The sequence below is a fragment of the Ursus americanus genome, chromosome 8, assembly GCF_024610735.1.
Source record: "Ursus americanus isolate L20-20 chromosome 8, mUrsAme1.1.p, whole genome shotgun sequence".
NCBI lineage: Eukaryota > Metazoa > Chordata > Mammalia > Carnivora > Ursidae > Ursus > Ursus americanus.
The window spans coordinates 51,950,595-51,978,510 of NC_142134.1; the positions used below are offsets into that span (position 1 = coordinate 51,950,595).

Below are 27,916 nucleotides of genomic sequence, written 5' to 3' on the forward strand. Positions count from 1 at the left end.
TTAATGTGCTTTATCTTCTCAGCCAAAATTTACATTTACTCATCACAGATATTCAGTTAAAAGCCTCATTATTAAACTTCTTTCCCCAATGCCTAGCACTTTGTAAATTTAACCTTGTCTTTGGGAGAATTAAGGCTCTATAATCATTAAGTCCTAATATAATCTTTAGAAATTCCATCAATAATGTGTTCTCTTTGTAGGAGATATTTGATGTAATACCACTGTCTTTGAAATCAGCTCTGCTCTTCCAGAACTAAAAAAAACTTTTAAATAATTTCACACTTAACGAATCTTCCCTTCCTTAAAAAACAAATCATTAACTGAAATAAAACAAAATATTATGAAATTATTTTGAAATAAACTAATAAGACATACCCATGAAAGTTTAAATTTTTAACTTTTTGAAAGTAGAGCATTAACAAAGATTGTTTACTAAGCAATAACTTCATGGGAGAAATATGAGACAGAAGGCATAAATCATACCGTGTAATCCCCTTTCTGTTCTCCAAAGTCCAGATTTTGCATTGATTACCTAATGAGTATATAATTTTAGTCAGGGTCTAAAGCAGAAATTTAGTCAGTTTCTAAAGCAGATTCTACTGGTTTTGAATCTTTAAATGCTTTTGATACCTATAATCATTTTTATTTTGAAAAATATGAAAGTAAATCATACTTATGGTAAAATCTTTCCTTTCTATAGAGAGAAATAGCTCGAAAACTTGCAAATCCTAAGCAGCCAACAAATCCTTTTCTAGAGATGGTCAAATTTCTGTTGGAAAGAATTGCACCTGTGCACATTGATTCAGAAGCCATAAGGTAAGCTAGGAAATATATTCACTCAAAAATAGAATATAATCGGAAACCACACTGTTGTAAGTTTAAATTCTGGGTCCCTAAGAAAACCTAAAAAGGTTCCCTGTATACCTTTTTAATGGCAGAAGGATGTATCATTGAAGTTGAAAGAAGGGCTTGCTTGTTTTCTAGTCTTTTGACTTACTTCAGTGCTTTTTATTTTTTTAAGGGTTCTTGCGTTTTATCTTTAGCCTATATGTGCTCCATAAAGAAAACCTAGAACATTAAGAATGGAGAAAGAAGAAAATCTTGTATCTATGGGCTGTCAATCTGTCTTTGATTTTTCTTAACCATTTTGATGGCCGTACAACATTCCTTTAGTATATATCACTGTTCACTTGAGATATGTGAAAACAGAATAGTATTTTGAAAAGAGCACAAGTTGCCCTCAGACTAATCTGGTTTCACAGCATGTGTCTACTGCATACCAGTTTTGTGGCTTTGGAAGAAGCCCAGTAATTTATCTGAGTTTTTCATTTTATTTTTAACTTCAATGTGTGTGTCATATCTCCCTGTTGGATGATTGTGAGAGTTAGAGATAACACATAAAACTAAGTAGCCTGGCATAATAGATAAGCTATATGTCTTCCTTTTCATGTTGGGTTATTACATAGCACTTACTGGTTCTCTCTCTCTCTTGGTTTGGTTTGGTTTGTTTTTATTGGTTCTCTTTTTAAACAGCCTTGGATTAGGAGAGCTGGTTCTAGCTATTAATTACTTCACCATGTGTGAACTACTGCTTTGGTTGTATTGAAATGCCAGTTGTATTGATTTTGTAGGGCTGCCATAACAAAGTACCCCTGACTGAATGACTTAAACAACAGAAATTAATTTTCTCACAGTTTTGGAGGCTAGAAGTCCAAGATAGAGGTGTCAGCAAGTTTGATTTCTTCTGAAGCCTCTCTCCATGACTTGCAGATGGCCTCCTTCTCACTGTCTCCTCACAAGGTCTCACATTGTCTGTGTCCTAATCTTCTCTTCATTTAAGGACAGTAGTCATATTGGATAATGCCCCACACATTTCACCTCATTTTACTTTAATTATCTCTTTTAAGGCTCTCATTTCAAGTATAATCACATCAGGTACTGAAGGTTAGACTTCAACATATGAATTTAGGGGTACATAATTCATCAAATAGCAGTGATGTTTGTCTTTTTTTTCTTTTTAACTAAGAATTCCTTTTTATTTTCTTATTTGCAAATAAGAAAACTAAGGTTTTCAGAGAGTAAGTGGTTTGTTCACAGCTGGATAATGCCAAAAACCATAGATATATTTATTTATTTTTCCAAAGGATGGCAGTAATTTTTAATTTTTTTTTTTTTTAATTTGGGTGTACTTCAGACACAATGTTACATTAGTTTCAGGCATACAACATAGTGATTCAGCATTTCTGTATGCTGTGGCTCACCACAAATATAGCTCCCATGTGTCACCACCATACAATGATACTACAGTATCATGAACCATATTCTCTATGCTGTACCTTTTATTCCCATGACTTATTCCATAACTAGAAACCTGTATCTCTCACTCCTCTTCACTCATTTTGCCTATCCCTTCATCCCTCTTCCCTCTGGCAACCATCAGTTCTCTGTATTTGTAGGTCTGATTCTGCTTTTTGTTTGTGTGTGGTTTTTGTTTGTTGGCTTTTTTTTTTTTTTTTTTTTAGATTCCACGTACAAGGAAATCATATGGTATTTGTCTTTCTCAGTCTGACTTATTTCACTTAGCATGATACCCTCTAGGTCCATCCATGTTGTTGCAAATGACAAGACCTCATCCCTTTTTATAGCTGCATAATATTCCTGTCTGTCTGTGTGTGTGTGTGTGTGTGTGTGTGTGTGTGTGGCATCTTCTTTATCCATTCACCTATCAGTGGACACTTAAGTTGTTTCCATGTCCATGTCTTGACTGTTGTAAATAATGCTGCAGTAAACAAAGGGGTGCATATATCTTTTTGAATTAGTGTTTTCATTTTCTTTGGGTAAATACCCAGTAGTGGAATTATTGGATCATATGGTATTTCTCTTTTTAATTTTTTGAGGAACCTCCATACTGTTTTCCACAGTGGCTGTACCATTTACATTCTCACCAGATTTATTATTTTTGATGTTAGTGTCCTTTGCTCTATGCCATTTAATTCTAATGGGGTAAATCAAGGATATAGTACATTTAGTAGTACTCTTGTCTTTGCATATTGACTTTGAAAGAGACATATAATGGCATTTGCTGTTTGTTTCTGTGAAGCTTCATAGAGTTTCTTTACTTTAATAAATTATAATAAGCTAGTGGTTAATCTCTAGTCTTAAAAGACCAAAAACTCAGTATTTTCAGTAACATCATAGGTGTTTAGGCTCAGAGAAATCAACTTATGGTTAGTTAGGGTTTCTGAGAGACTAATTTTATGTAAAATTCCAGTTAATTTTAGTGAGAAATATCTATGTCATATAATCTTTCTATGTAATCAAATCTTCATGGACTATTAAATTACAAATAGAGGGTTTATTTATTCATGTACATACATTTAATGAAGCAGTTTGTAAAATACATTGGGTAACTGGAGAAGGATAGTTACATAACCCAAATTGTGTGGGATGGATTTGTTAGGGAAAGCTCTGAAACAGATCACACAAATGGGTAATGAAAGATCAGTAGAAATTATGGCAGGTAGCCAGGTGAAGATTGCAGAGGAAGAGTAGCGCAGGCCACTAGCCCTGTGTCCTTGGGTAGATTATTTAAGCTGCTCTGAGCTTTAATTTCCTTAACCTTTAAAATAAGAATAATACAATAACAACTGGAATTATTGAGAGGCTTAAATGACATGGATATATAAAACACTTAGCACAATGCCTCACACACAGTAATTACCGAATGAACATTAGTAGCTATTCTAGGAAGAAGAAAAAGACAAAACAAAGGCAGAAAGAATCAAGAAGTAGTTAGAAAATTGCATGTACTTTAACCATAATGAAGGATTTTGGAAGAAAGAAATGAGGATAGTAGAAAATCATTCTAAATATAACCAATTTTTCTTTAGTATATTTTCTCCAGACTTGTGTTTATACAAATACGCACATGCATGCTCCAGTTAGTTATTTATCTTTAGGTAGTGGTTGAAAGTGAAGTAGTGATTGTAATAATGGTTATAACCTCAGGGATAGGGTAAAATTTAAAAAGAAAAAGGTGAGGACTGAATCCTAAGGAAAATTAAGAGGCTGGCAGAAGATAAGGAATTCATTGAATTCTTAAAAATTTTAACAATGTGGTATGGTGCCAGGTGGTAACTAGACTTATTATGGTGACCATTTCTTAATGTTTATAAATACCAAATCACTATGTTCTATACCTGAAACTAATATAATATCGTATGACAATTCTTCAATTAAAAAAAATTTTTTAAGGAGACATGGTCAAAAGTGGAAGGAAAATTGGGAAAGAGTGATAACAGAAAAGAGGGACTAAAAAGATGGAGGGGTGAGATGCTACCCAGAGTAAAACAGAAAAGGTATCCATTGGATTTAGAAAAGGGAGAGACATCACAATGGCTAGAATAGTTTCTTTGGGGTAGCAAGGGCAAACCCAGATGACCCAACTGTTGATGAGAGCTTAAGATAGCCCTTCTCAACATCCACATCATGATACACAGAGAAAATGATAATATTTGAGCAGAGAAGACTGCCCAAGCCCAGAGGTGACTGGCCTAGCTCAACAGGATCCCAGTAGGTTCCACTCAGCGACCTTTAGATATGAGAAAATCAAAGGGGATAAATACCTTGTCACACTCCGAAACTCTGCTTTAGGAGATAAATTGGGATGTGGAACAGCCACTGTGGACAGTTTAGCTATAAAAAGTAAAGGAGAAAAATGAGATAATGGGAAGGGAATAAACTTGAAGAAGGGTCTTTTGTTGTTTTTAAATGGAGAAATTCTGAATATTGAAATACTTTTGAGGGGTACTAATAGAAAAGAAGAGAGGTTGAACATGGGGGAAGAGGAATAGAATTACGATAGTGCAACATTCCTAAAGAAGAGGAACAGGAAGAAGGAAATCTTCCCCTATGACGTGAAAAAATAATAGATACAAATTAGAGGAAGTGAGAAGGTAGGGTATAGAATGTTCGTTTTCACTCAAGACCTCCATTATTCTCAATTAGGTTAAAAGTAAAGTAGGTAGTCTGCTCAGTGGAAGGATTTAGACCTGAGAGAGAATGGCGAAGATTTGTTTCCATTGTTACACAGCATAGAAGAGAAAGAGACACATAGAAGACTTTCCAAGCAGTTTTGAACATGTACTTGAATAGGTAATAATCTTTTTGCTGCATGATATCCCTGTGAAGTATATGGAGTATGTATAATTTCTCTAATTTAGAAATTAAAGTACTTTTAGAAGAGGAAGGACTACAATTGTGGTTTCAAGACTTGGGTCTTTTTCTTATAGCTCTACTCAGAGTGGTGATCCACCAACATTATAATGAAAAAGATTATTATGCTTTGTCTTGTTTTACACTATACTTTTAGGACAGACCCTAAGACTTGGCACATAATAGGTGGTCAATAAATACTAAGTAGATGCATGGATGACCTCTTACAAATAATCAGATATATTTATAAATTTTTTCAAACACATTTGTAATCTTGTTAAATTTATGTATCATTTTATAGGATTTCCTCCTAATAGAAAGCTTAATTCAGAGTATTTTTCTCAAACTGAAAATAACTTTTTAAAAAATATATTATGTCAGCACTAAAACTTCTAAAACAAAATATGGGGTGAGCAAGATATCTTAAATGGGACCTAAAAAGCACAAACAATGAAAGAAATTAAGTACTTTTTCCTTTTTGCAAGACACCATTATGAGAAAGAAGAGTCAGGCTACAGACTGGGAGAAAAGACTTGCAAAGCATATATCTGATAAAAGAGTATTTCCAGAATATAAAAAGTGTTCTTACTACTCTGTAACACAAACGATACAATTTAAAAATGGACAGAAGATTTGAACAGACTTCACCAAGTAAGATATACAAATAGGAAATAAGCACAGGAAAAGACAATGAACATTATTACTTATTAGGGAAATATAAATTCAAATTACAATGAGAAATACCACTGCACAACCATTTGAATGGCTAAAATTAAAGATACTGTCCATACCAAGTATTGATAATATAGGAGACAGTTTGTTGTAACATTAAGTAGGCATTTAATATTACCATACAACTCAGGAATCCCAATACTAGATATTGCCTACAAGAAAAAAAAAACATAAATTGCCATAAAGACATATACTTAATTGCTTATAGCAGCCTTATTTTTATCTTTAAACTAGAAATACCCTAACATCCATCTATTGGTAATTGGGTAATCATACTGTGACATATCCATATAATACTTCGCAGAAGTAGAAAGGAATAAACTACTGATTCTACTCAACAACATGGAATAATCTCAAAAGAATTATGTCACATAAAAAATGTCAGACACAAAATACATGAAAGGCTAGAAGTGGTAAAATTATAGTGACAGAAACCACATCAGTGATTGCCAGCATGGAAAAAGTAGATTGATTGACCACAAAGGAGACATAAGGCAATTTTTTGTGCAGAGATGGGAATGTTTTTATTTTTGTGTGTGTGTGTACACAATGAAACACCACATTACACCCACTAGTATGGCTATAATCAAAAAGACAGATGAGTTGGAGAAGATGCGAAAAAATTGTTACCCTCATATATTGCTGGTGGGAATGTAAAATGATGGAGCTGCTTTGGAAAACAGTTTGGCAGTTCCTCAAAAATTAAAACATAGAGAGTTACTATAGCAACCAGCAATTCCACTCCTAAATATTAGATGTCCAAGAGAAATGAAAATATATGTCATACCTGTATATGAATGTTTATAGCAACATTATTCATAATAGCCAAAAAAGTGGAAACAACCCAGATGTCTATCAATTGATGGATGAATTGTCTTATATTCATATACTGGAAGATTATTCAGAATTAAAGTGAATGAAATAGGGGCGCCTGGGTGGCACAGCGGTTAAGCATCTGCCTTCGGCTCAGGACGTGATCCCGGCGTTATGGGATCGAGCCCCACATCAGGCTCCTCCACTATGAGCCTGCTTCTTCCTCTCCCACTCCCCCTGCTTGTGTTCCCTCTCTCGCTGGCTGTCTCTATCTCTGTCTAATAATAAAAGTCTTTTTTAAAAATAAGTAAATAAAGTGAATGAAATAGTGATACATACTACAACATGGATGAACCTTAAGAACAGTTTGCTAAGTGAAAGTAGTCACAGAAGACCATATATTGTATGATTTTGTCTATGTGAAATATTCAGAGTAGGCAAATGTATAGCAACAGAAAGTTAGATTAGTAGATGACTAGCGCTAGAAGTGGTGCAAGTGAATAGCCGTGACTCCTGTTGGAAAAGGGGTTTTTTGGGGACAGGGAGAAATCTAAAATTAGATTGTGGTAATGGTTATGCAGCCCTGTGAATATACACTAAAAACTACTGAATAACACATTTTAAATAGGTGAGTTATATGTATGTAAATTGTATTTCAAGCTAACATTTGCACACACCCCTAATTTGTTTTCCCCCAAAAAAGTTTTTATCAGTTGAAGATACTAAGGTTTCTAAATTATTCTCGTGATGTTCAAAAGGAAAGAAAAGTACTAAAAGTGGTTTAAATTGTATAGAAGATACATCTGTGCATCTTATATATTTTGTACTTAAAATTTTTTTAATAATTTAACTAAAATATATTTTTCCAGAGGAAAAATTTTAACCCAAAACTTTTATCATTAGCTTCTATTTGTTAAATATTTGCTATGTACTAGGCCATTTGCTATAAAATTTAATGTCCCTCAAAATAAGGTAGTATTATCCTCAGTTTACTGAGGAGGAAGCAGTCTCAAAACCAAAAATCACATCTGTTTTTACTTAAAATAGTACCGTGTTGCTACATAACCTGATTTTTATTGACCCAAGTAATATTCCATTTTGTGATGGTTAGATATGTTTGAATAACTAATTCCATAATGTTGGACAATTAAATGGTTTTTAAAATTTTCATTTAAATTCTAATTAACATACAGTGCAGTATTGGTTTCAGGAGTAGAACTTAGTGATTCATCACTTTATATACAACACCTGTGCTTATCACAGTTAGTGCCTCCTTAATACCCATCACCCATCTAGCCCATCTCCCACCCACCTCCCTCATCAACCCTCAGTTTGTTCTTTATCATTAAGAGTCTCTTACGGTTTGTTTCCCTTTCTCTTTTTCTTTTTTCTTTTCCCTTCCCATATGTTCATCTGTTTTGTTTCTTAAATTCTACATATGAGTGAAAACATATGGTATTTGTCTTTCTGACAATTTCAGTTAACATAATACCCTGTAGTTTCATCCACATCATTACAAATGGCAAGATTTCATTCTTTTTGATGGCTTGAGTAATATTCTATTGTATATATGTACCACCTCTTTGTCCATTCATCAGTCAGTGGACATTTGGGCTCTCTCCACAGTTTGGCTATTGTTGGTAATGCTGCTGTAAACATCAGGGTGCATGTGCCCCTTAGAATCTGTATTTTTGTAATTAAATGGTTTTTAATTGATGAATCTATTTATAAATATAACATGATGCTTTTGATGAACTGCTTTGCTATGAATTTCTAGGAATGTAATTGCTGATTCAGTGAATTAATTACCAGGGATTAATTTAAACATCTTTATCCATGTTTTTATTAACTTTTTGCTTTGAGTGAATTGTCATTTGTCCATTTAGGAGCTGCCATCTATTGTTTTCCCTAAGATTGTAAATAATATCTTTATATATAGAAATCAATATTAAATTATATTTCCAGTATGTGTCATTTAATTTTAGTTTTGTTGGTTTACAGTAGAGTTACACATGGAGTTGTGGTGGTGGTGTAGGGAGATAAACTAAAAAAAAATAAGCTCAGCTGTCAAATAGGGAGCAAAGTTTAAAAAGTCACAAAATAACTTTTTCCTACAGGAACATATTTGTATCTGATGTTTAGATTCTGTATGTATTCTGCCACAATGCAGTTAGGATCCAGTTACTAATCTAGTAAGGTTACTAATTTAGATTTTCTTCTTTTAATAGTGCACTGGTAAAGCTGATGAATAAGTCAATAGAGGGGACAGCAGATGATGAAGAGGAGGGTGTAAGTCCAGATACAGCTATTCGTTCAGGACTTGAACTTCTTAAGGTACTTTTGGAGATAATTTTGTTTCCATGCGTTTCCACAGTTTTAATTTGAACTCCCTTAAGGAAATGCAAGAAAAAAAAAGGATATGCAAGAGTTGGGCTTTATTTCACTGGAAACAGTGAAATAATTTGAAACAAAATTTGAAACAAAAATTTGAAAGATTAAACATTTGTGGTAGAAGTCATAGTTTATAAAAATAATGTATGTTTTTTATATTATAATAATGTAATTGTTTTATATTATAAAATAATAATGTTTGGGGGGTTTGCAGTTTCATTCAACATTTGCATGCCTGTATTTAATAACATGTGCTTATAACAACAGTATGTTCTAAATGATCTAATCTTTCATCGGGAGTAGTAGGATTGCTCACAGGAATTAAATTATAGCATCTGTCTGATCAGGGAATTTTTAAACAATTACTAATCATATTTATATTCTTATGCCAAAGAATTCAGAGAATAGAGCAGTTCGTAAGAGCCAAGTCAGACGAGACTTTATGGACAAGATATGACTTAATCTTGGGGAAACACAGCATCATCAAAGAAAATAATTCTTGGCGTATTTTAGGAATTTGGGGGAGTCTAGCCTAATGAGAGAAAAGGATTGCTTTGGGTAGTAATGGGAAACAAGGTTGGTTTTAGATTGTGGAATGCTGTTGGAGCAGAAAGGTATTATATAACAGCACTTGACAGAGCTTTCATCAAGTGGAGTAAAGAGGAGAGGAAATTGAAGGCAAAGAAGTATTTAGATCACTACAATGTATAAGCTGGGGGAGAGGAGACAAATCAATGCAGTAGATGTGAGATAGAAAAGGAGTGATGGGATTGTATTGGAATGGTCTTAAATATAATTTCATGGAGAGAATTGTTATGATGCTTTGCAAAAAAGATTCTAATTATATGTTTAATAATGAGGTTATATTTTTAAATAGTTTTAAGAGTGAAATCATCTTTAAGATAAACATTTTTAGTAGGTTGTTTGATTCAGTTTTTTCAAATATGATTCTCCATTTTTTTCTGTAAAACTTACAAGGTTTTATATTATCAACTAACATGTCAACATACTATCTAAATATTATGAACAAGAACCTAACCAAATGAGACAGTCTCTTTACTTTGTAACCCAGTAAATGTAGCTTATTGAACAAATTAATGAAGACTGTATACTCCATCCTCTGCCCTCCACTTCTCCACTTTTAGTCCTTATTCCTGATATTATGCTAACTAAATTGTTTCCACTTCACGGAAAGTAAACTTTGTAGACATGTCTAACTTGCTGTACATTCCTTTGGGATAGACTGGGACTGATGTGGAAATAAATAAGGGAATAATTATGTTTGTACTCATGATAAAATTTCACAATTATGGCTTGTTTATAGTTACGACCAGTGAACTTTTTGTGATGGATTCCACTTAAAATGTCCCTTATAGAGCATCTTTTTGCTAGTGAAATAAAGCTTTGTGTTAATATTTTGTTCACATCACAGTATCACAGTTTATAAAAAAGGAGCCACGTTTTTTGCATTCCCAGTATCAGAATCGACTAAGAGGTGAAGAAGAAAATAGGGCAAGGGCTATAAATCAACTCTCTTAAGGAAAGTAATGCACGCTATTTATGCTAATGTCTCATTAAATGCAACAAATTGCAAAGGAGGCTCTGAAATAAAATCTTCATACTGTATAGCTAGCATATGCAGCCCAATATTTTTGAGTTATAGTAGAAATAATTATCTTCTTTTAATGGATTAAAACCATTGTCTGTACTTCTAAAGCTGTATCTATTCCTCCAGGTTCTGTCTTTCACACATCCTACCTCGTTCCACTCTGCAGAGACATATGAGTCCCTGTTACAGTGCCTCAGAATGGAAGATGACAAGGTAGCAGAAGCTGCTATACAAATTTTTAGAAACACAGGCCACAAAATAGAAACAGACCTACCCCAGATACGATCGTGAGTATATTTTTTCTCATCGTAAACAAAAAGGTTTTTGTTTTGTTTTGTTTTCTTTTGTTTTAACACATAAGTTTTTTAAGTGTGGGAGCCATACAGTCAATTTTCCCCTTTTATGGAGGAAGAGAAGAAAGAGAACTTTTACTTAGAAGCTACTTGTCTGGAGGCAACTGGGTGACTCAGTCGGTTAGAGCATCCAGCTCTTGACCTCAGAGTCATGACTTCAAGCCCCACATTGGGCGTGGAGTCTACTTAAAAAAAAAAGCTACTTTTCTGTATCCTTTGTTTTATCTTTTCTCTGCCTCATGCTCTCTTCTACCATTAAAAGAAAGACCAAAGAAGAAATTGGGTAGAACAAACCGAAACTTTGCTTATAACAAGATTATTTTTAAATATTACTATTAATCAAGAGTTTTCACAGAATTTTGAATTTGTGGTTAATATGTCTTCCTTATCTATGTATTTTCATTTTTTTTTCTCCAGCTGGTTTAAATTCAATAGCTGCTACCTTCATGTCTCACCAAAGAATGGGATAATCAAGTAATGTGCTTAATAGCTTATCTTATTAGTTGCTTGGTTGTTGCCAGTGGTGCTTTTATAATTTTGATCTCTCCCTCAAGATTACCTTTACCCTTTCATCATAAGAATGAAATACATTTTGATATTTTTACTTTGGCATCTTAAAGAGGTTGCCTTAGGATCAAACTTGTGCTGAGAGTTTATATTTAGACAAAAGATGTGGGAGATGTCTTTTGGAGGAAAAACACATTGCTGATAGCTGTTGAATCACGTGTTCAGAGTTTATGCAAATAGTTCCGGATATAGCCAAATCAAACCAGTTTTTCCTTACAGGGTAATAATAGGATAAGAGGACTCCTGACTCCTAGTTTTTATTAAATTTGTGAGCTAATAGTTTAATTTGAGAAATAAGTCATTTTTTATTGTACGTTCTCTTCATTCTCACAGCTGTACTGGCTAATAATAAAGCATTACCACAGTCAGTCCCTGTTTTCAAGGAGTTTATAGTCTAGAGGAATAATCTTTATATTTGTACATTTAAAAAAAAATCATTGACAGAGTAGGATAAAGTTTCTGGTTAATTTTTCAAGGTAGGAAAACCTTTTTTAAGGTAAAGGGTTTATTCTTAAAGGAATTCTATCCCAAATGAAACAGTGGAAAAATGGGGATAGATGAAATAGTTAATTTTGGATACAAGGAAGAAAACCTCTTATTCTATTTTTTTTTTTTAAGATTTTATTTATTTTACAGAGAGCACAAGTAGGCAGAGCGGCAGGGAGAGGGAGAAGCAGGCTCCCCGCTGAGCAGAGGACCCCCCCCCACTCAGGGCGCTCCATCCCTGAGCCGAAAGAGACGCTTAACCAACTGAGCCACCCAGGCGCCCCAAAACCTCTTATTCTTAAGACTAATGAGAAGGAAGGAGAGAATCATTGAAAAGCAGGGAAGCACAACAGTGCAGGCCTCAACAATAATCTTGATGGCATCATTAAATTATAGCACACTAGAATAACAAGGAAAAAGGTTAAAGTTGATTTATGTGTCATCATTTCATTAGACTAATAAGAGTTAATGATACATTTAACAACAATTTGATCAATGCTGTGTCTCCCTTTGTTACTTGTGTTATTTATAAGAACTGTTACTGGTAAATGAGTTTGTGAGAGAAAGACAGTGCTCAGTTAAGGAGGCTACTTGGGCTTAGAAATCCCTAGTTTATCATTCTAAACCTTCATACAAAGAAATGTGGCATACTCAGAAATGTCAAATCCGATTTATACTGACTAGCATATGTTCCAGTTTTTTGGTTGAGGTGCATGACCTGGGATATGGGGTATTGCCCTTAATGTCTAGCCTCCTGTTTTCATAAGAGGACCCTTTGTCACAATTGTATTTGACACCACTGACCTTATAATCTATAAAATACGACCACTGCAGTAAATGAATGACAAGTATCTTTCGTTAAATTTTTTTGTCTTAGATTTTCTTCTGATTAAAAAAAATACTTGTATGTTCATTGTAAAAAGCCAAAACTTTAGGAAATAAAAAGGAGGAAAAGAGTCACTGTTAACACTGATATTTTTTATGAGTATTTTACCCACTTGATGTGTATACCTGTTCTTTTATAGGTTGATACACACATGCTGTTTTCTTCGTACAGTGTTTTTCCATATCATCAATATTTAATGCTTAAGACTATCATATAAGACAATAAAGTACATATTGTCCTAAGGAAAGATTGTTTTACTTTGATTTTCAGTGTCAATATGGAGGTTAAGTGCATGGATCTTGGAATAGAAGTACACATCTTCACATCCCACCCTCACTAAATCCTAGCTCCATCAACTTAAGAAGCTTAAATAAATAATATTTTTGTGCTTTAGTTTTCTTACCTTTTTAACATAATAGTCCTCTTTGGGTGACTATGAGGATTAATTGATATAATCCATGTAAAAACACTTAGAATGGTGCTTGGCACAAGTACTCAATAATCGTTAGATGCTTTTATTACTCCTCTACCAATGTATATGTGTCTGTATCCTTGCATACTTTGTTTTACTGCTGTCATTTCAACTTTTTTAATGAAACTTGGCTTTCTGCTACTTTTCTTTCCATGATTGCTTTAAAATAACTGAAGGGGGGGGTGCCTGGGTGGCGCAGTCGTTAAGCGTCTGCCTTCGGCTCAGGGCATGATCCCAGCGTTCTGGGATCGAGCCCCACATCAGGCTTCTCCGCTAGGAGCCTGCTTCTTCCTCTCCCACTCCCCCTGCTTGTGTTCCCTCTCTCGCTGGCTTTCCCTCTGTCAAATAAAAATCTTTAAAAAAATAATAATAATAAAATAAAATAACTGAAGGGGATTGTGAAGGGGAAATGGAAAATTAGGAATATGTACTTAGAAGGCAAATATAAAAGTGTGGCATGGGGCAAGTTTTAGATGATAAATTAAGGTGGCTCGTTGGGACGCCTGGGTGGCTCAGTCGGTTAAGCATCTGCGTTCGGCTCAGGTCATGATCCCAGGGTCCTGGGGTCGAGTCCCACATAGGGCTCTGTGCTTGGCACAGAGCCTGCTTCTCCCTCTTCCTCTGCTGCTCCCCCTGCTTGTGCTCTCTCTCTCTCTCTCTCTCAAATAAATAAATAAATAAATAAATAAATATTTTTAAAAATAAAACAATAAAGGTGGCTTGTTTATTTCTCCATATTCATGAGGTGGCTTTAAAACAAAAATTGTCTCCTGAGTAGCCTTTTTCTTGAGATGTTATATTTCTTGGATTATAGTTGAGGACAGATAAGGAGCTTTAAATCTCTCTATAGATGAGATAATTTTTAAGAGAGTCTTCTCGGGACGCCTGGCTGGCTCAGTTGGTGGAACCTGCGAACTCTTGATCTCAGGGTCGTGATTCAAGCCCCATGTTGGATGTGGAGATTACTTAAATAAACTTAAAAAATAATAATAATAAGAGAGGCTTCTCTACCAGCATACATCCAAACAGTTATGGGAAAGGAAGTAGAGGAGACAACCAAAAGAACTACTTGTGATGTATGGGCTTTTTTTTTTTTTTTAACTATGATATTATTTTTTACAGGACCTTAATTCCCATTTTACATCAGAAAGCAAAGAGAGGTACTCCACATCAAGCAAAACAGGCTGTTCACTGTATACATGCCATATTCACAAACAAAGAAGTCCAGCTTGCACAGATTTTTGAGGTATATATAATATACAGGACATGTTTATGTTGATTTTTATTTTTATGCTGTGTGGTTTGATGAAGAAAGAAGGTAGATCTTTTTTTTTTTTTTTTGGCTATTTAGTCTCACCCTAGTATATAAATCCTATGGGAGGAGGGGCTCTCTTTTTTTAGCACTGTATTCACAGCCTTTAGATCACATTATATGTTCAAATACTACATATAGAAGAATATTTTGTGTATTTGTGTTAGAACGTTTTGCTTAGTTTTAGCTTTATTGGCTCGGTGGTCCATGTATACTCAGAAAGTTAACTTTGAACTACTCAGTGTAAAGTACTTGACAACCCTACCTGAAAATTAGTCCTGTTTGCCTCTTCTTATGTATGATCCTTGGCCTGATTCCACTATTGGAAAGGTACTCCCGTTACTATAAATTGGATATAGTATCAACAGAACCCAGTGAACACTTATTTATGGTCCATGATCTTTAAAATATCCCCATAGGGTAAGAAGTCCACCAACATTACAAGCCAATTATTGTAGATGGCTTGAAAATAATGCTGATTTGATGATGCAGAAATGTTCTTGTTTTTACTTCAGCCTTTTATGTGTGCTTTCTCTTTTCTTTTTTTTCTTTTTTTTTTTTTTCTGGGTTCTTCTCAATCTTACTGAATTTCAGTAGTTGAAATAAGAATTGAGTGTCTAATATGGCTGAAGCTACTTTTGATCATACCATTAGAACAGCTTTGTTTGGGCACAACAAATTCAGGAGGGTCAGGAACATTTACTGTTTCCATAGAATGTCTAGATATTTATAAAACAAAACTGGTAATTTTAATTGTTTTATTTTTATAGCCACTCAGTAGGAGTCTGAATGCTGATGTACCAGAACAACTTATAACTCCATTAGTTTCATTGGGCCACATTTCTATGTTAGCACCAGATCAATTTGCTTCCCCAATGAAATCTGTAGTAGCAAATTTTATTGTGAAAGATCTGCTAATGAATGACAGGGTAAGTTTCTAATTTAATTAAATTTAGAATAATGAAACTAAAATTATTTACATCTTTATCACAGAAACATTTCTGCTTCTCTATTTTCTTTTCCTTTTAAATTATTGTGTTTTCCCTCCTTATTTACTTAAATTTCCAAATGACATCCTGACTTGATGTAGCTATTACAAGAGTTTAACATTTAAGAAAGAAAAAATGAGAACATGAGATGGATGAATCATGAAGTAAAAAATATAATTCAAATGCTATTATCCTAACATTTGAAGGACAATTTACTGGAGTGCTAGAATTTTATCAGATGATGTTAAAAATATGAGTGGATTTGTATTTAACTAGTGTTTTGAAATAATTACATTGCATTTTTGGCACTAGATGCATATTCTATTTTAGTTATTGAAGTGTGTGGGTGGGCGGGTACACGCACATGTGTGTGCACAAGTTAATTTATTAACTCCGGGCTGGAGCCTGGGAATATATAGCTCAAAAAGGCACCCCAAGTGATTTCCTGAAACACACCTCTGATTAAGAATCACTACTTTGCCAAGTAGATCTAAATTAAAAAGTTGTTGAAGACAAATCAGTTTTACCTGCTGGATCATTGTGGATGACTTTCGGTGCAGTGCTGATTTATCCAATTTACCTATTCCTTCCACATGATCCAATAGTCTCAGAGCCTTCAATATCCAAACTTTAAAAAAAAAGACATTTGCCAGTGCATTCCATCCTCTTTCCCTTCCCGCATTTGGATGTAATAGGCAAGAATGGAAGAGCATGGCTGAAGTGTCATTTCCCACTCAACACGTTCGGGCTGTTCCTTGCACTATTGATAGATGTGAATGGCAACAAACATGAAATTTAAGACACCTCTTAGATGACTAGATTGTACTTTACAATGGCTCTTTTTTGTTGTTGTTTGTGTGGTAAAATATGCGTAATATAAATGTTGGCATTTTTGCCATTTTTAAGTGTATATCACTTATATTACATACACCAATATTCTTGTTTTCATTGTTGGGTGGGTGTTTTTGTTTGGTTTGGTTTTTTAAATAATAGAAGTTTTATACCATGTATGCCTCCCATGTACGTAGGAAATACCCAGGAAAGCCGAACAACTCTCCAAAGTGACCCCAAGTACCACCTAAAATGTGTACCCATGTTGTTGTGTTACTGTCACCACTATTTTCAGAACATTTTAATCTCAGACAGAAACTCTGGATTCATTAACCAGTAACCCCCATTGCCTCCTTCCTACAGCCTCTGATAACACCTCTGTTCTACTTTCTTCTGATTTTGCATTTGCCTTTTCTAGATACCTCTTAATCATACAATATTTGTCCTTTTGTGCCTGGCATATTTCACTTAGCATAATGACTTCAAGGTCCATTTGTGTTATGTATCAGAGGTTCATTCATTTTATGCCAGAATAATATTGTTGTATGTATAGCCTACATTTTGTTTATTCATCTGTTAGTGGACAGTTGGGTTTTTTCCTACCTTTTGACTTTTGTGACTAATGCTGATATGAACATGTGTGTCCCTGTTTTCAGATCTTTTGGATATATACCTACGAGTGGAATTGCTGGGTCACATGGTCATCCTATGTTGTACTTTTTGAGGGACCACCACACTGTTTTCCACAGTGGCTGTACCATTTTGCATTCCCACCATGAATGTACCAGTCTTCCAGTTTTTGTCACATCTTTGCCAATGCTGCTTCTTTTCTGTATTTTTGATAATGGCCATTCTAGTGGATGTGAAGTAGTATCTTGTGGTTTGGGTTTGTGTTTCCCTAATGACTAACAATGTAGAGGGCTTCTTTTTTTTCATGTGCTTTTGCCATTTGTGTATCTTGGACATTCACAGTCCTTTGCACACTTTTAATTGGATTGTTTAATGTTGCTCAGTTGTAAGAATTCTTTATATATTCTGAGTATTAAACCCTTGTCAGATATTTGCCAAATCAAAGATGACGAAGATTTTCGCCTGTATCTTCTTTTAAGAGTTTTAAAAGTTTTAGCTCTTAAGATCTTTGATCTATTTTGAGTTAATATAAGGTGACAATTCATCTTCTTCTTCTTCTTCTTTTTTTTTTTGCTTGTGGATATCTAGTTTTTCCAGCACCATTTGTTGAAGTAATTGGCATTAGCAACCTTGTTAAAAATCAGTTGACCATATATGTAAGGGTTTTCTGGGTTCTCTATTTCATTCCATTGGTCTATATGCCTATACATGTCAGTGCCATCCATTTTGTGTTGATTACTATAAATTTGTAGTAAGTTTTGAAATCAGGAAATTCAAGTCCTCCAACTTTGTTCTTCTTTTTCAAGCTCTGGTGACTTTTCTGTAGGCTTCCTAGAGCACTGTGTTGTTCAGCATGAAAAACTTAATGAAGGAAACTTTAAAATTCTTTCTAAGAGTTAAATATATTCAATTGTCTGTAGTCAACAGGTGAGAAGAATGGAAAATTATGGTCTCCAGATGAAGAGGTTTCCCCTGAAGTACTAGCAAAGGTAAATTTGTGTAGGCCTTGATAACTTTTGTGCTGAAATAGTGAACATTCACAGATACCCCTTTTCTTTACCCTGAGCTAATTGTATTTTTAAATGAGGTACTTTATTTTTAAAATGAAAAGTTGTTTCTCTCAAAGAAATTGTAGTTCTCGTTGAGTTATTTACATATAGATATATGTCAGCATCTTCCCTAGAACTTCCTGCCTGCTGAAATAATTTCAGAGAGGCTGTTTTACACAAAAATTGTTTGTAGGATGTTGATGCTCAGAAGCATCTCAAGTTTAGCCTCACTACCACTCTCTACAAAAATACGAATATTAACGTGGCAAAAACATATGGCTGTCATCGAATTGGTAACTTTTGATAAATACAAAATGTACCTCAATAAAACTATTTTTAAAGTGGTAGTATTGGGACTGAAGACAAGACTTGTTTGTTACCATCGTCCTTGATAAACTTTCACTTTGTATAGCTTCCTAGTCGTGTTCCATCAGTTCTTTTTTCCACGTCAATAAATACCGTAAATAACACCTAGATCCTTTAGCTAGTTCTTTTATGTGTATTGGTAGCAATCTTTTGAGTCTAAGCCTCCAAGTAATTATGACCACAAATAATTATGGAATATCCTAGGTTTTTTAATCAGAATAGACAGAATCAGACTTAACGATTTCTTCAAAATAGTTTGCAGTACTATAAAAAATACTGAAGTCTATCTAAAAAGCTCATTTTAATCATATAATAGGTATAGTTTAAATAGTTATTTTTAAACAATATATTTTCTTTTTTTTTGCTCTTTTTTTTTTTTTTTGCTCTTTTTTTTTTTTTTTAATGATTTTTTATTATATTATGTTAGTCACCATACAGTACATCCCCGGTTTCCGATGTAAGGCTCGATGATTCATTAGTTGTGTATAACACCCAGTGCACCATGCAATACGTGCCCTCCTTACTACCCATCACCGGTCTATCCCATTCCCCCACCCCCTAAACAATATATTTTCAAATAAGTTGTAAGTCTTGGGCAAGTTTGATAAGCCTGGGTTCAGAAACCAGACTTTGAGCAAGTTATCTATCATAGTGGTTTGTCTCCATTGCCTTATCTATTAGAAATAAAAACATCTCCCTTGTAGACTTGTTTGGAATATCAAATAAGTATACGTGTACATCTCTGGGAAAAGTGCCTATTACAGATTAAACAGAATAAATAATCTTACTGTTGTTCTTAATTATCCTACAGACTTGTTTAATAAGACATGTCCACCAACAATTAAGCAACCTCACTAATCTAAATGACATAAATTAATCTTCCCTTTAATTGGAATTTCAAGTTCCTTTCTTTTTTTAGCATGTTAATATTTTATAGGTACAGGCAATTAAACTTCTGGTAAGGTGGCTGTTGGGTATGAAAAACAACCAGTCTAAATCTGCCAATTCAACTCTTCGATTATTATCAGCGATGTTGGTTAGTGAGGGTGACCTGACAGAGCAAAAGAGGATCAGGTGAGATCTTTCTTTCTTTCCAATTTTTACAGCTCAAAATGTTGGTAGAACTTACATAGGAATTATTTACCTAATTAATATTGAGTGTTGTTATTGCACCATATGCTTCGGGATCAGATCTGATGTACTCACTTGGGGTTTTCATCTCAATGATGATGGAATGTGTCTTTCTAAAAACCAGACTTTTTCCAATAAATGTTCAGTCATAACCACTATATATTACAGTTGGCCTCAACATTTGGTTCACTTAAGGAAGTATCTGTTGAAGTACTATTCTTTGCAAAACACCATGAAAAGCATTGCAGCAAAAACAGATAAGATTCATTTCCTACCTTTTGCCCTGTGGTGTAGTGACTGAACAAGGGGGTTGACTTGGTACTATGAAAGGAATACAAGCTTCAGTGGAGGGGTTCAAAGGAGGAAAAGTCACAGCCCTCCGGGTGGTTTGCAGAAGATTAAAACAAGATTCTACAAATGCAAAAAAACAAATTGTTTCCATTTCTGCACACTTTCACTGTTTTGTGAAATCACCATTTCTTCTATTCATTTTAAGATGAAAATAAAAGCAAATTTTTCATGATCCTTGTTTGTTTCAAATTCTTCATTTACTAGGGTCCAGGAGTACCAACAGATAAAACTACAGAATTCTACTTGTGATGCATTCCTACTTTAAAATGTGTTATTATAGGATAAATTTAATTATTCATTTATGCCTTTATTATTTATTGAGCACTGTCATCCTAGGTACTGCTATGCTTTTTTTTTTTTTTTTTAAGGTGTAAAATCTCTCCTTCCAAGGACTATGCATTCTAGTAGAGAAGATTAGGAAATGAGCAAATTACAGTAGAGATGCTGAATGCTTTGATACACTGGAGAAAAACATGGAAAATTATCTTTATCATAGAATAAGTCAAGGGTAGTTTTGTAGAACGGATTAGAAGATTAGAGCTGAGTTAGGGATAATAAGTTTTAAATCTGGGGAAACTATGGCAAAGGCTTAATAATGAGCTCTTACAAATCAGTGATAAATAGGCAGGATCCCCAGTAGAGGTGAAGACTACGAATTATCAGGTTACCTTTTTAAAAATGTTTAACATCACTAAATACAATAAATACAGTTTAAACTTAGTGATACCTCTTGCCTATCAAAATCAGCAAAAATGTTTTTTAAAGTAATCGCTGCTTCCTGGGTTCAGGGAAATGGGTTCCCCCATTACTCCTATGAATATAGATTGTTCACAGTCTTGACAGGACAGTTTGGCATTTTGTGTCTAGATCCTTGTAAATGTTACCTTTTGACTCTTTATTTTTACACTCATGAAATAATAAAAGAATCATACAAAAACATACATACAAACATGTTCTTTACAGCATTTTTTGTCATCACAGAAAATAAGGGAATGGTTAATTGTGGAACACACTTGTCATGAAATTTAGGCAGATCTTAATTAGGTATTATATATGCCACAGTTTAGCTTGAGCTGTAGAATCAGAAACTTCTACAACTCTACACTCCATTTACTAAGCACGTGAACTTCTATAAATCACTTTTCTAAGCCTCAATTTCCTCATCTTACAGAGTGAAAATTAAATGAGATAAAGCCTGTGAAGTGTTCCCACACTGCCTAGCACAGACTTAAGCACCCAGATGGTAGCTATTTTTTTTTAATTCCTGAATCATTTGTCTTAGAAGCCATTTGAAGTTCCCTTAAGAATACCAGTGTTCACTTTGATAATCCTGTTGTCTAAGAGTGCCATGTTTTCTTCTCTTGTATGCTAATGATGGACTCAGCTAGCTTTCTGCATTTCCTCAAATCTTTAAAATGTCATAACAATGCTATGTTTCACATAGAAGTTGAAATAAGACTATCCTTTCATTCCATTCATTGTCACATTTTACCAGTTAGGTAATAAAAAACTACTGGGCAGGGTTGGAAGCGCTGGACCTCCTGGTGGGGGGTGGGGAGGCTAGCTACAGAGACTAGTAGCCCAGATAGACACTGGCTCTCATTTCCATATCCTTTCCTTTTAGATATTTGATACCTCCCCTTCTGCAGTATAAATCAGCTCCTCATTGCTAGCCCCTCCATTTCATCAGACGTGTAGGCTTAGGCTAGATTTCTATTACATGTGTGTAGGTATGTACGTGCATTTAAAAACTGTAGGAAATAGATTTAATATAGGTGATTTAATCAAGTTTTTTTACAATGAATATATTCCTCTTAAAATGAGGAATATCATTCCTGATGTAAATGGTTCTTGGCATTGCAGTTATCATAGTTGTGATCATAAGCAGAGCTGCTTGGCTGTGGTAGAGTATCTATGCTAGAACATAACTAAAAATGAAGGCAGGTAAATTTATCATTAGTCACAATGATTTGAGCCTTTTTCCCTGTGTTGAGTTCAAAGACTCGAAGTAGCTTTCCCAGATTTGTCAAACATTATGTCATTTTAAGCATAAATTACGCTAAAGATCTTAACACTCAAAAAGGGATCAAAGCATTGTCATGAACGATAATGGTTATAGGAAATGTTTATTTCTTTTTTGTTTGTTTATAGTAAATCTGATATGTCTCGCTTGCGATTAGCTGCTGGTAGTGCCATAATGAAGCTTGCTCAGGAACCTTGTTACCATGAAATTATAACCCCAGAACAGTTTCAGCTCTGTGCACTTGTTATTAATGTAAGTAATCCTCTTATTTTTGTCAATTACTTGGCCTTCAAAGTTAAATACATTTACTTTCTGTGGATACTGATCCATTTACCGTGGGCAAAAAAGGAATTGCTATTATAACTATTCTAACTAAATGTCTTCTAAGTATTGTTATTTATTCCCCAATATAATTAATCATTTTTTTTAAATGAAGACTTTTGGAACAAACTGTACTTTAGTAAATGTTTGCCAGTTCTTTTTGTAACTAAGTTATTTTGTCATGGTTTTAAAAGTACTAACATTTTTATTTAAGTATTTGTGGTTTTATGCTGCTGTAGGATGAGTGCTACCAAGTAAGGCAGATATTTGCTCAGAAGTTGCATAAGGCTCTCGTGAAGTTACTTCTCCCATTGGAGTATATGGCGATCTTTGCCTTGTGTGCCAAAGATCCTGTGAAGGAAAGAAGAGCACATGCACGACAGTGTTTACTAAAAAATATCAGTATACGCAGGGAGTACATTAAACAGAACCCTATGGCTACTGGTAAGTAATTTTGAAAGCTCCAAGTGTGCAGATGTATTTTGTGAGTGTATCAATTTGGGGGGGGGTTATTTCATATATTTCCATTGTAGCATATTTATAATAACACTACAATTTTTATAGAATGCTGTCGCTATAGTTGTGATATACTTAACATCTAAAATCCTGGTTTCTAAGTACTATTTATAATGTATAAAAACTGTTTGGAAGAATTGTATTTTTCTTATGGGATCAGCAGTGTGGCTTGATTTAAACACATTGCTCAGATGTCAGAGAGTAAAGAATTATTTTCCCAGCTTTACCGAGGACTCACTGTATAATCTCAAATTATCCTTTTGGCTTTAATAGCTTTCAACATTGAAATGTATTTCAGTGTCACCTAGATAGCATGTTGCCTATAATTGTAAGGAACTGAGGAACAAGATGGAAACCGAAGTGTTTAGAATGCAAAACTAGAGAGGGATTTTATAAAAGCTGTTATTACTGTTGTTAATAGTAATGTTTTTACTTTAGAGAAATTATTATCACTGTTGCCTGAATATGTAGTTCCATACATGATTCACCTGCTAGCCCATGATCCAGATTTTACAAGATCACAAGATGTTGATCAGCTTCGTGATATTAAAGAGTAAGTCATGTTGATTTTCAAGAATTTTAAAAATTATTTTTACTTATTGAAAAGATGATAAATTTTTTCCTGTTACTATTCCCATTAGAATAAAAACTTCTTTGTAGTTTTATTTGTTATAAATTTCATCTTACAAAATTTTTCCCATCTGTCAAGTTCTTTTCGATTCTTTTGTTTCCTGTTTGTAATTAACTGAGTCTTTGAAATAGGTTGGTTTGGTTATTTTAGTTTGTATATTATTTTTACTATTTGTATTAAGTTGGGTTTCAGTTACATCAGCTCAATAATTTAGAAAACCATGTAGTAAAAATTTTTCTTCTTGAAACTATCTTACTCAAAAGATGCCTTAAAAATATGCACGTACACATGAAATATTCTGTGGCAGGATTATGGTAGTACAAAATCAGGCTTGTTACACCAGTCACAGATTTGTATCTAGTGGCAAGAAAACAATTAGAAAACACTTGTTGGATAAGTGGTACTTCTGTAAAATAGAACTTTGTATATTTATATGATCCAGGGTGAAAGAGTGAGAGGAAGCCAAAGTTCATCTACAGATGACCTCCAAGAAACTTTTTTTTTTCTTTAATGGGAAAACAGGAATTGATTTATTTTGCTTTTAAATTACACACCACCACATTTTACTGAAAATGAAGTGATTTTTAATCTATAGATAAAAGACTCTCTAAATGATACTCAATGTTTTTTTACAAGTTTGGTTTTAAAATAGATTTGAATTCACAATAGGTCTTACAATGATTTCAGTAAATCAGGCACTCCAGAATGCAATGTGGAGGTGTAACAATTAAATGATGACTTCTTAATAGTCCAAGGGTATAAAGACCTTTGAAAGAAATTAATCTTTCTACACTATTAACCCCTAAAAGCAATTTTCCTTTATAGACAAAAACAGTATTGTCAGTTTCATAAATTTTTACTTTATAAAAGAATTCCCAGAGGATGAAATTTCTGGAGGTTTTCCCAGATATATACAGCTACATTTTCTGTTGTGCTTACAACATCTGCAAAGTACGGCACGTCCAGATTCAGATTCTTTTTTTTAATGTTTTTTTATTATGTTAGTCACCATACAGTACATCCCTGGGTTTTTATGTAAAGTTCGATGACTCATTAGTTGTGTATAACACCCAGTGCACCATGCAATACGTGCCCTCCTCAAAACCCACCACCAGCCTATCCCATTCCCCCACCCCCCGCCCCTCTGAAGCCCTCAGATTGTTTCCCAGAGTCCATAGTCTCTCATGCTTCATTCCCCCTTCTGATTACCCCCCCTTTCTTTATCCCTTTCTTCTCCTACCGATCTTCCTACTTCTTATGTTCCATAGATGAGAGAAACCATATGATAATTGTCTTTCTCTGCTTGACTTATTTCACTTAGCATTATCTCCTCCAGTGCCGTCCATGTTGCAGCAAATGTTCAGAACTCGTTCTTTTTGATAGCTGAGTAATATTCCATTGTATATATGGACCACATCTTCTTAATCCAGTCATCTGTTGAAGGGCATCTCGGCTCCTTCCACGATTTAGCTACCGTAGACAATGCTGCTATGAACATTGGGGTGCATATGACCCTTCTCTTCACTACATCTGTATCTTTGGGGTAAATACCCAGTAGTGCAATGGCTGGATCATAGGGTAGCTCAATTTTTAACTTTTTAAGGGACCTCCACACTGTTCTCTAGAGTGGCTGTACCAACTTGCATTCCCACCAACAATGTAGGAGGGATCCCCTTTCTCCACATCCTCTCCAGCAATTATTGTTTCTTGCCTTGTCAATTTTTGCCATTCTGACTGGCGTAAGGTGGTATCTTAGTGTGGTTTTGATTTGAATTTTCCTGATGGCTAATGATTTTGAACATTTTTTCATGTGTCTGTTAGCCATTTGTGTGTCATCATTGGAAAAGTGTCTGTTCATATCTTCTGCCCATTTTATGATTTATTTGTTTCTCGTGTATTGAGTTTGGATACCAGTCTTTTATCTGTAGTATCATTTGCTGATATATTCTTCCATTCCGAGGGCTGCCTCTTAGTTTTTTTGACTGTTTCAAACCTTGGCTGTGCACAAGCTTTTTATCTTGATGAAGTCCCACAAGTTCATTTTATCTTTTGTTTCTCTTGCCTTTGGAGATGTGTCATGAAAAAGGTTGCTTTGGCCGATGTCATAGAGGTTGCTACCTATGTTCTCCTCTAGGATTTTGATGGATTCCTGTCTCACATCGAGGTCTTTCATCCATTTGGAGTTTATCTTTGTGTATGGTGTGACAGAGTGGTCCAGTTTCATTCTTTTGCATGTAGCTGTCCAATTTTCCCAGCACCATTTATTGAAGAGACTGTCTTTTTTCCACTGGGTGTTTTTTCCTGCTTTATCAAAAATTAGTTGCCCAAAGAGCCGAGGGTCCATTTCTGGGTTCTCTATTCTGTTCCATTGGTCTGTGTGTCTGTTTTTGTGCCAGTACCATGCTGTCTTTGTGATCACAGCTTTGTAGTACAGCTCGAAAATCCGGCATTGTGATGCCCCCAGCTTTGTTTTTCCTTTTCAACAGTTCCTTGGTGATTCGGGCCCCCTTTTCTGGTTCCATACAAATTTAAGGACTATTTGTTCCAGTTCTTTGAAAAATGTCCTTGGTATTTTCATCGGGATAGCATTGAAAGTGTAGATTGCTCTGGGTAGCATGGACATTTTAACTATGTTAATTCTTCCAATCCATGAGCATGGAATATTTTCCAGATCCATATTCTTATGATCAAGGTCCTTCATAACTGCCTCCTCCATGTACTCTTTGAGGTTGGTCAAATCCATAATGATTCCTGTAACAGGATCAGTCTTATAATTGTGCCCATAGTCATTTGGATTGTTGCATTTCCCAAACAGTTTCAGATTTTCTTCGTTACTCAGAGATTTGCTGGAGAGCCGATGGGTTGCACTGAGGGAGACAAGGTGGGACAGCTATGCCCAGTGGCCAACGGCGACCGCATTGATTGCCTTGCTTCCAACCTCGAAGAAACTTTAAAGCAGTATTTACTTTCTCTCCTTTTATTATGATTTTGCTTTGTACTCTTAAATTGGTACCTTCAACTTGTATTTTAAAAGTATTATGGGGGCACCTGGGTGTGGCTAAGTTGGTTAAGTGTCTGCCTTTGGCTTGGGTTGTGATCCTGGGGTCCTGGGATCAAGCCCCACATCAGGCTCCCTGCTCAGCAGGGAGTCTGCTTCTCCCTCTCATTCTCCCTCTGTGCGCTCTCTCGCTCTCTCTCAAATAAATAAACAAAATCTTTTAAAAAATAAAAAATAAATAAGAGTATTATGATTTTTGTATGTGTGACATTAAACCTTATTCCTGGTCTAATTTAAGGTTGTAATCAACATTTATCTCTACCTCCTACAGCTTTCATTACTGAAAATGTGTCAATATCTTAATTGGAAGAGATCTTATGTCTTGTCCAACATTACTGTTAAGCGTTGGGCTATGAGCTCCTTACGTTTTAAAGGCTTGTCATTTCATTGTTGTAGCTTCCAGTACATCATTCCAGTAATATTGTCTTTCTATTTCAAATGCTTGAAAATAAGTCTACATTAAAAAAAGGTTTTTAGGGCTCTTAAGAAGCCACATAATTAGGTTCTAGTCCCAGCTGTGTAACTAAAAACTTTACTTCTCTGGCCCTCAATTGCCTTACCCATAAAATGCAGGAGATAAAATAGTTAATTCCCAAAATGTCTTCCAATTCTCCTTTTTGTTTATCTTGTAAATGTTTACATTTGTTTTTACGGTTTTTTTTTTTAACTTTTAGTTTGCATTTCTCAGAAAGCACTTCCATAAAATGAAAACGTGATGTATGTGTTTGCCTAGAACACAAGGTCTATGTTAGAGGATGTTTTAGCATATTTCAGTTGCAAAACAGTCATGTGGAAAAAGGATTAGACTTAAGAGAGGTAACTATGATGTGGGGAGAAGAGTCCTGATATACAAGAAGTAATTGGAGTTTGAATTGAAATCACTGGCACATGTTTTTTTGTTCTGTTTAGCTTGCAACATTTTTTAGGATCTTTGAACAATTGTTTTAAGTTAGCATGTGATTTGAAGTGTTAATATGTTTTTTCAAACTGGTTTTTAACTTTGTGGAAATTATTAATTTACTGTGTCACTGTTTGCTTTGGCTGTTTAGAGTCTTTTATGGTTTCATATAAATTTTAGAATTATTTCTTCTAGTTCTGTGAAAAATGCCATTGGTAAGGATTGCATTGAATCTGTAGGTTGCTTTGATATAGTATGGACATTTTAACAATATTCTTCCAGTCCAT

At 34.6% G+C, this 27,916-nt stretch overlaps 1 protein-coding gene across 4 annotated transcripts in view; it reads left to right on the forward strand.

The window, feature by feature from the left end:
- The window catches only part of PDS5A (PDS5 cohesin associated factor A), a 145,354-nt gene that overhangs the window by 88,729 nt on the left and 28,709 nt on the right, over positions 1-27,916 (forward strand). For all 4 annotated transcript variants that reach the window (XM_045815991.2, XM_045815993.2, XM_087864196.1 and 1 more), the window contains exons 17-26: positions 701-816; positions 8,988-9,093; positions 10,886-11,046; positions 14,646-14,769; positions 15,606-15,764; positions 18,206-18,274; positions 19,638-19,774; positions 22,334-22,457; positions 22,766-22,970; positions 23,481-23,595. In XM_045815991.2, coding sequence (XP_045671947.2) covers positions 701-816; positions 8,988-9,093; positions 10,886-11,046; positions 14,646-14,769; positions 15,606-15,764; positions 18,206-18,274; positions 19,638-19,774; positions 22,334-22,457; positions 22,766-22,970; positions 23,481-23,595 — 1,316 coding nt within the window. The remainder of the gene's footprint in view (positions 1-700; positions 817-8,987; positions 9,094-10,885; positions 11,047-14,645; positions 14,770-15,605; positions 15,765-18,205; positions 18,275-19,637; positions 19,775-22,333; positions 22,458-22,765; positions 22,971-23,480; positions 23,596-27,916) is intronic.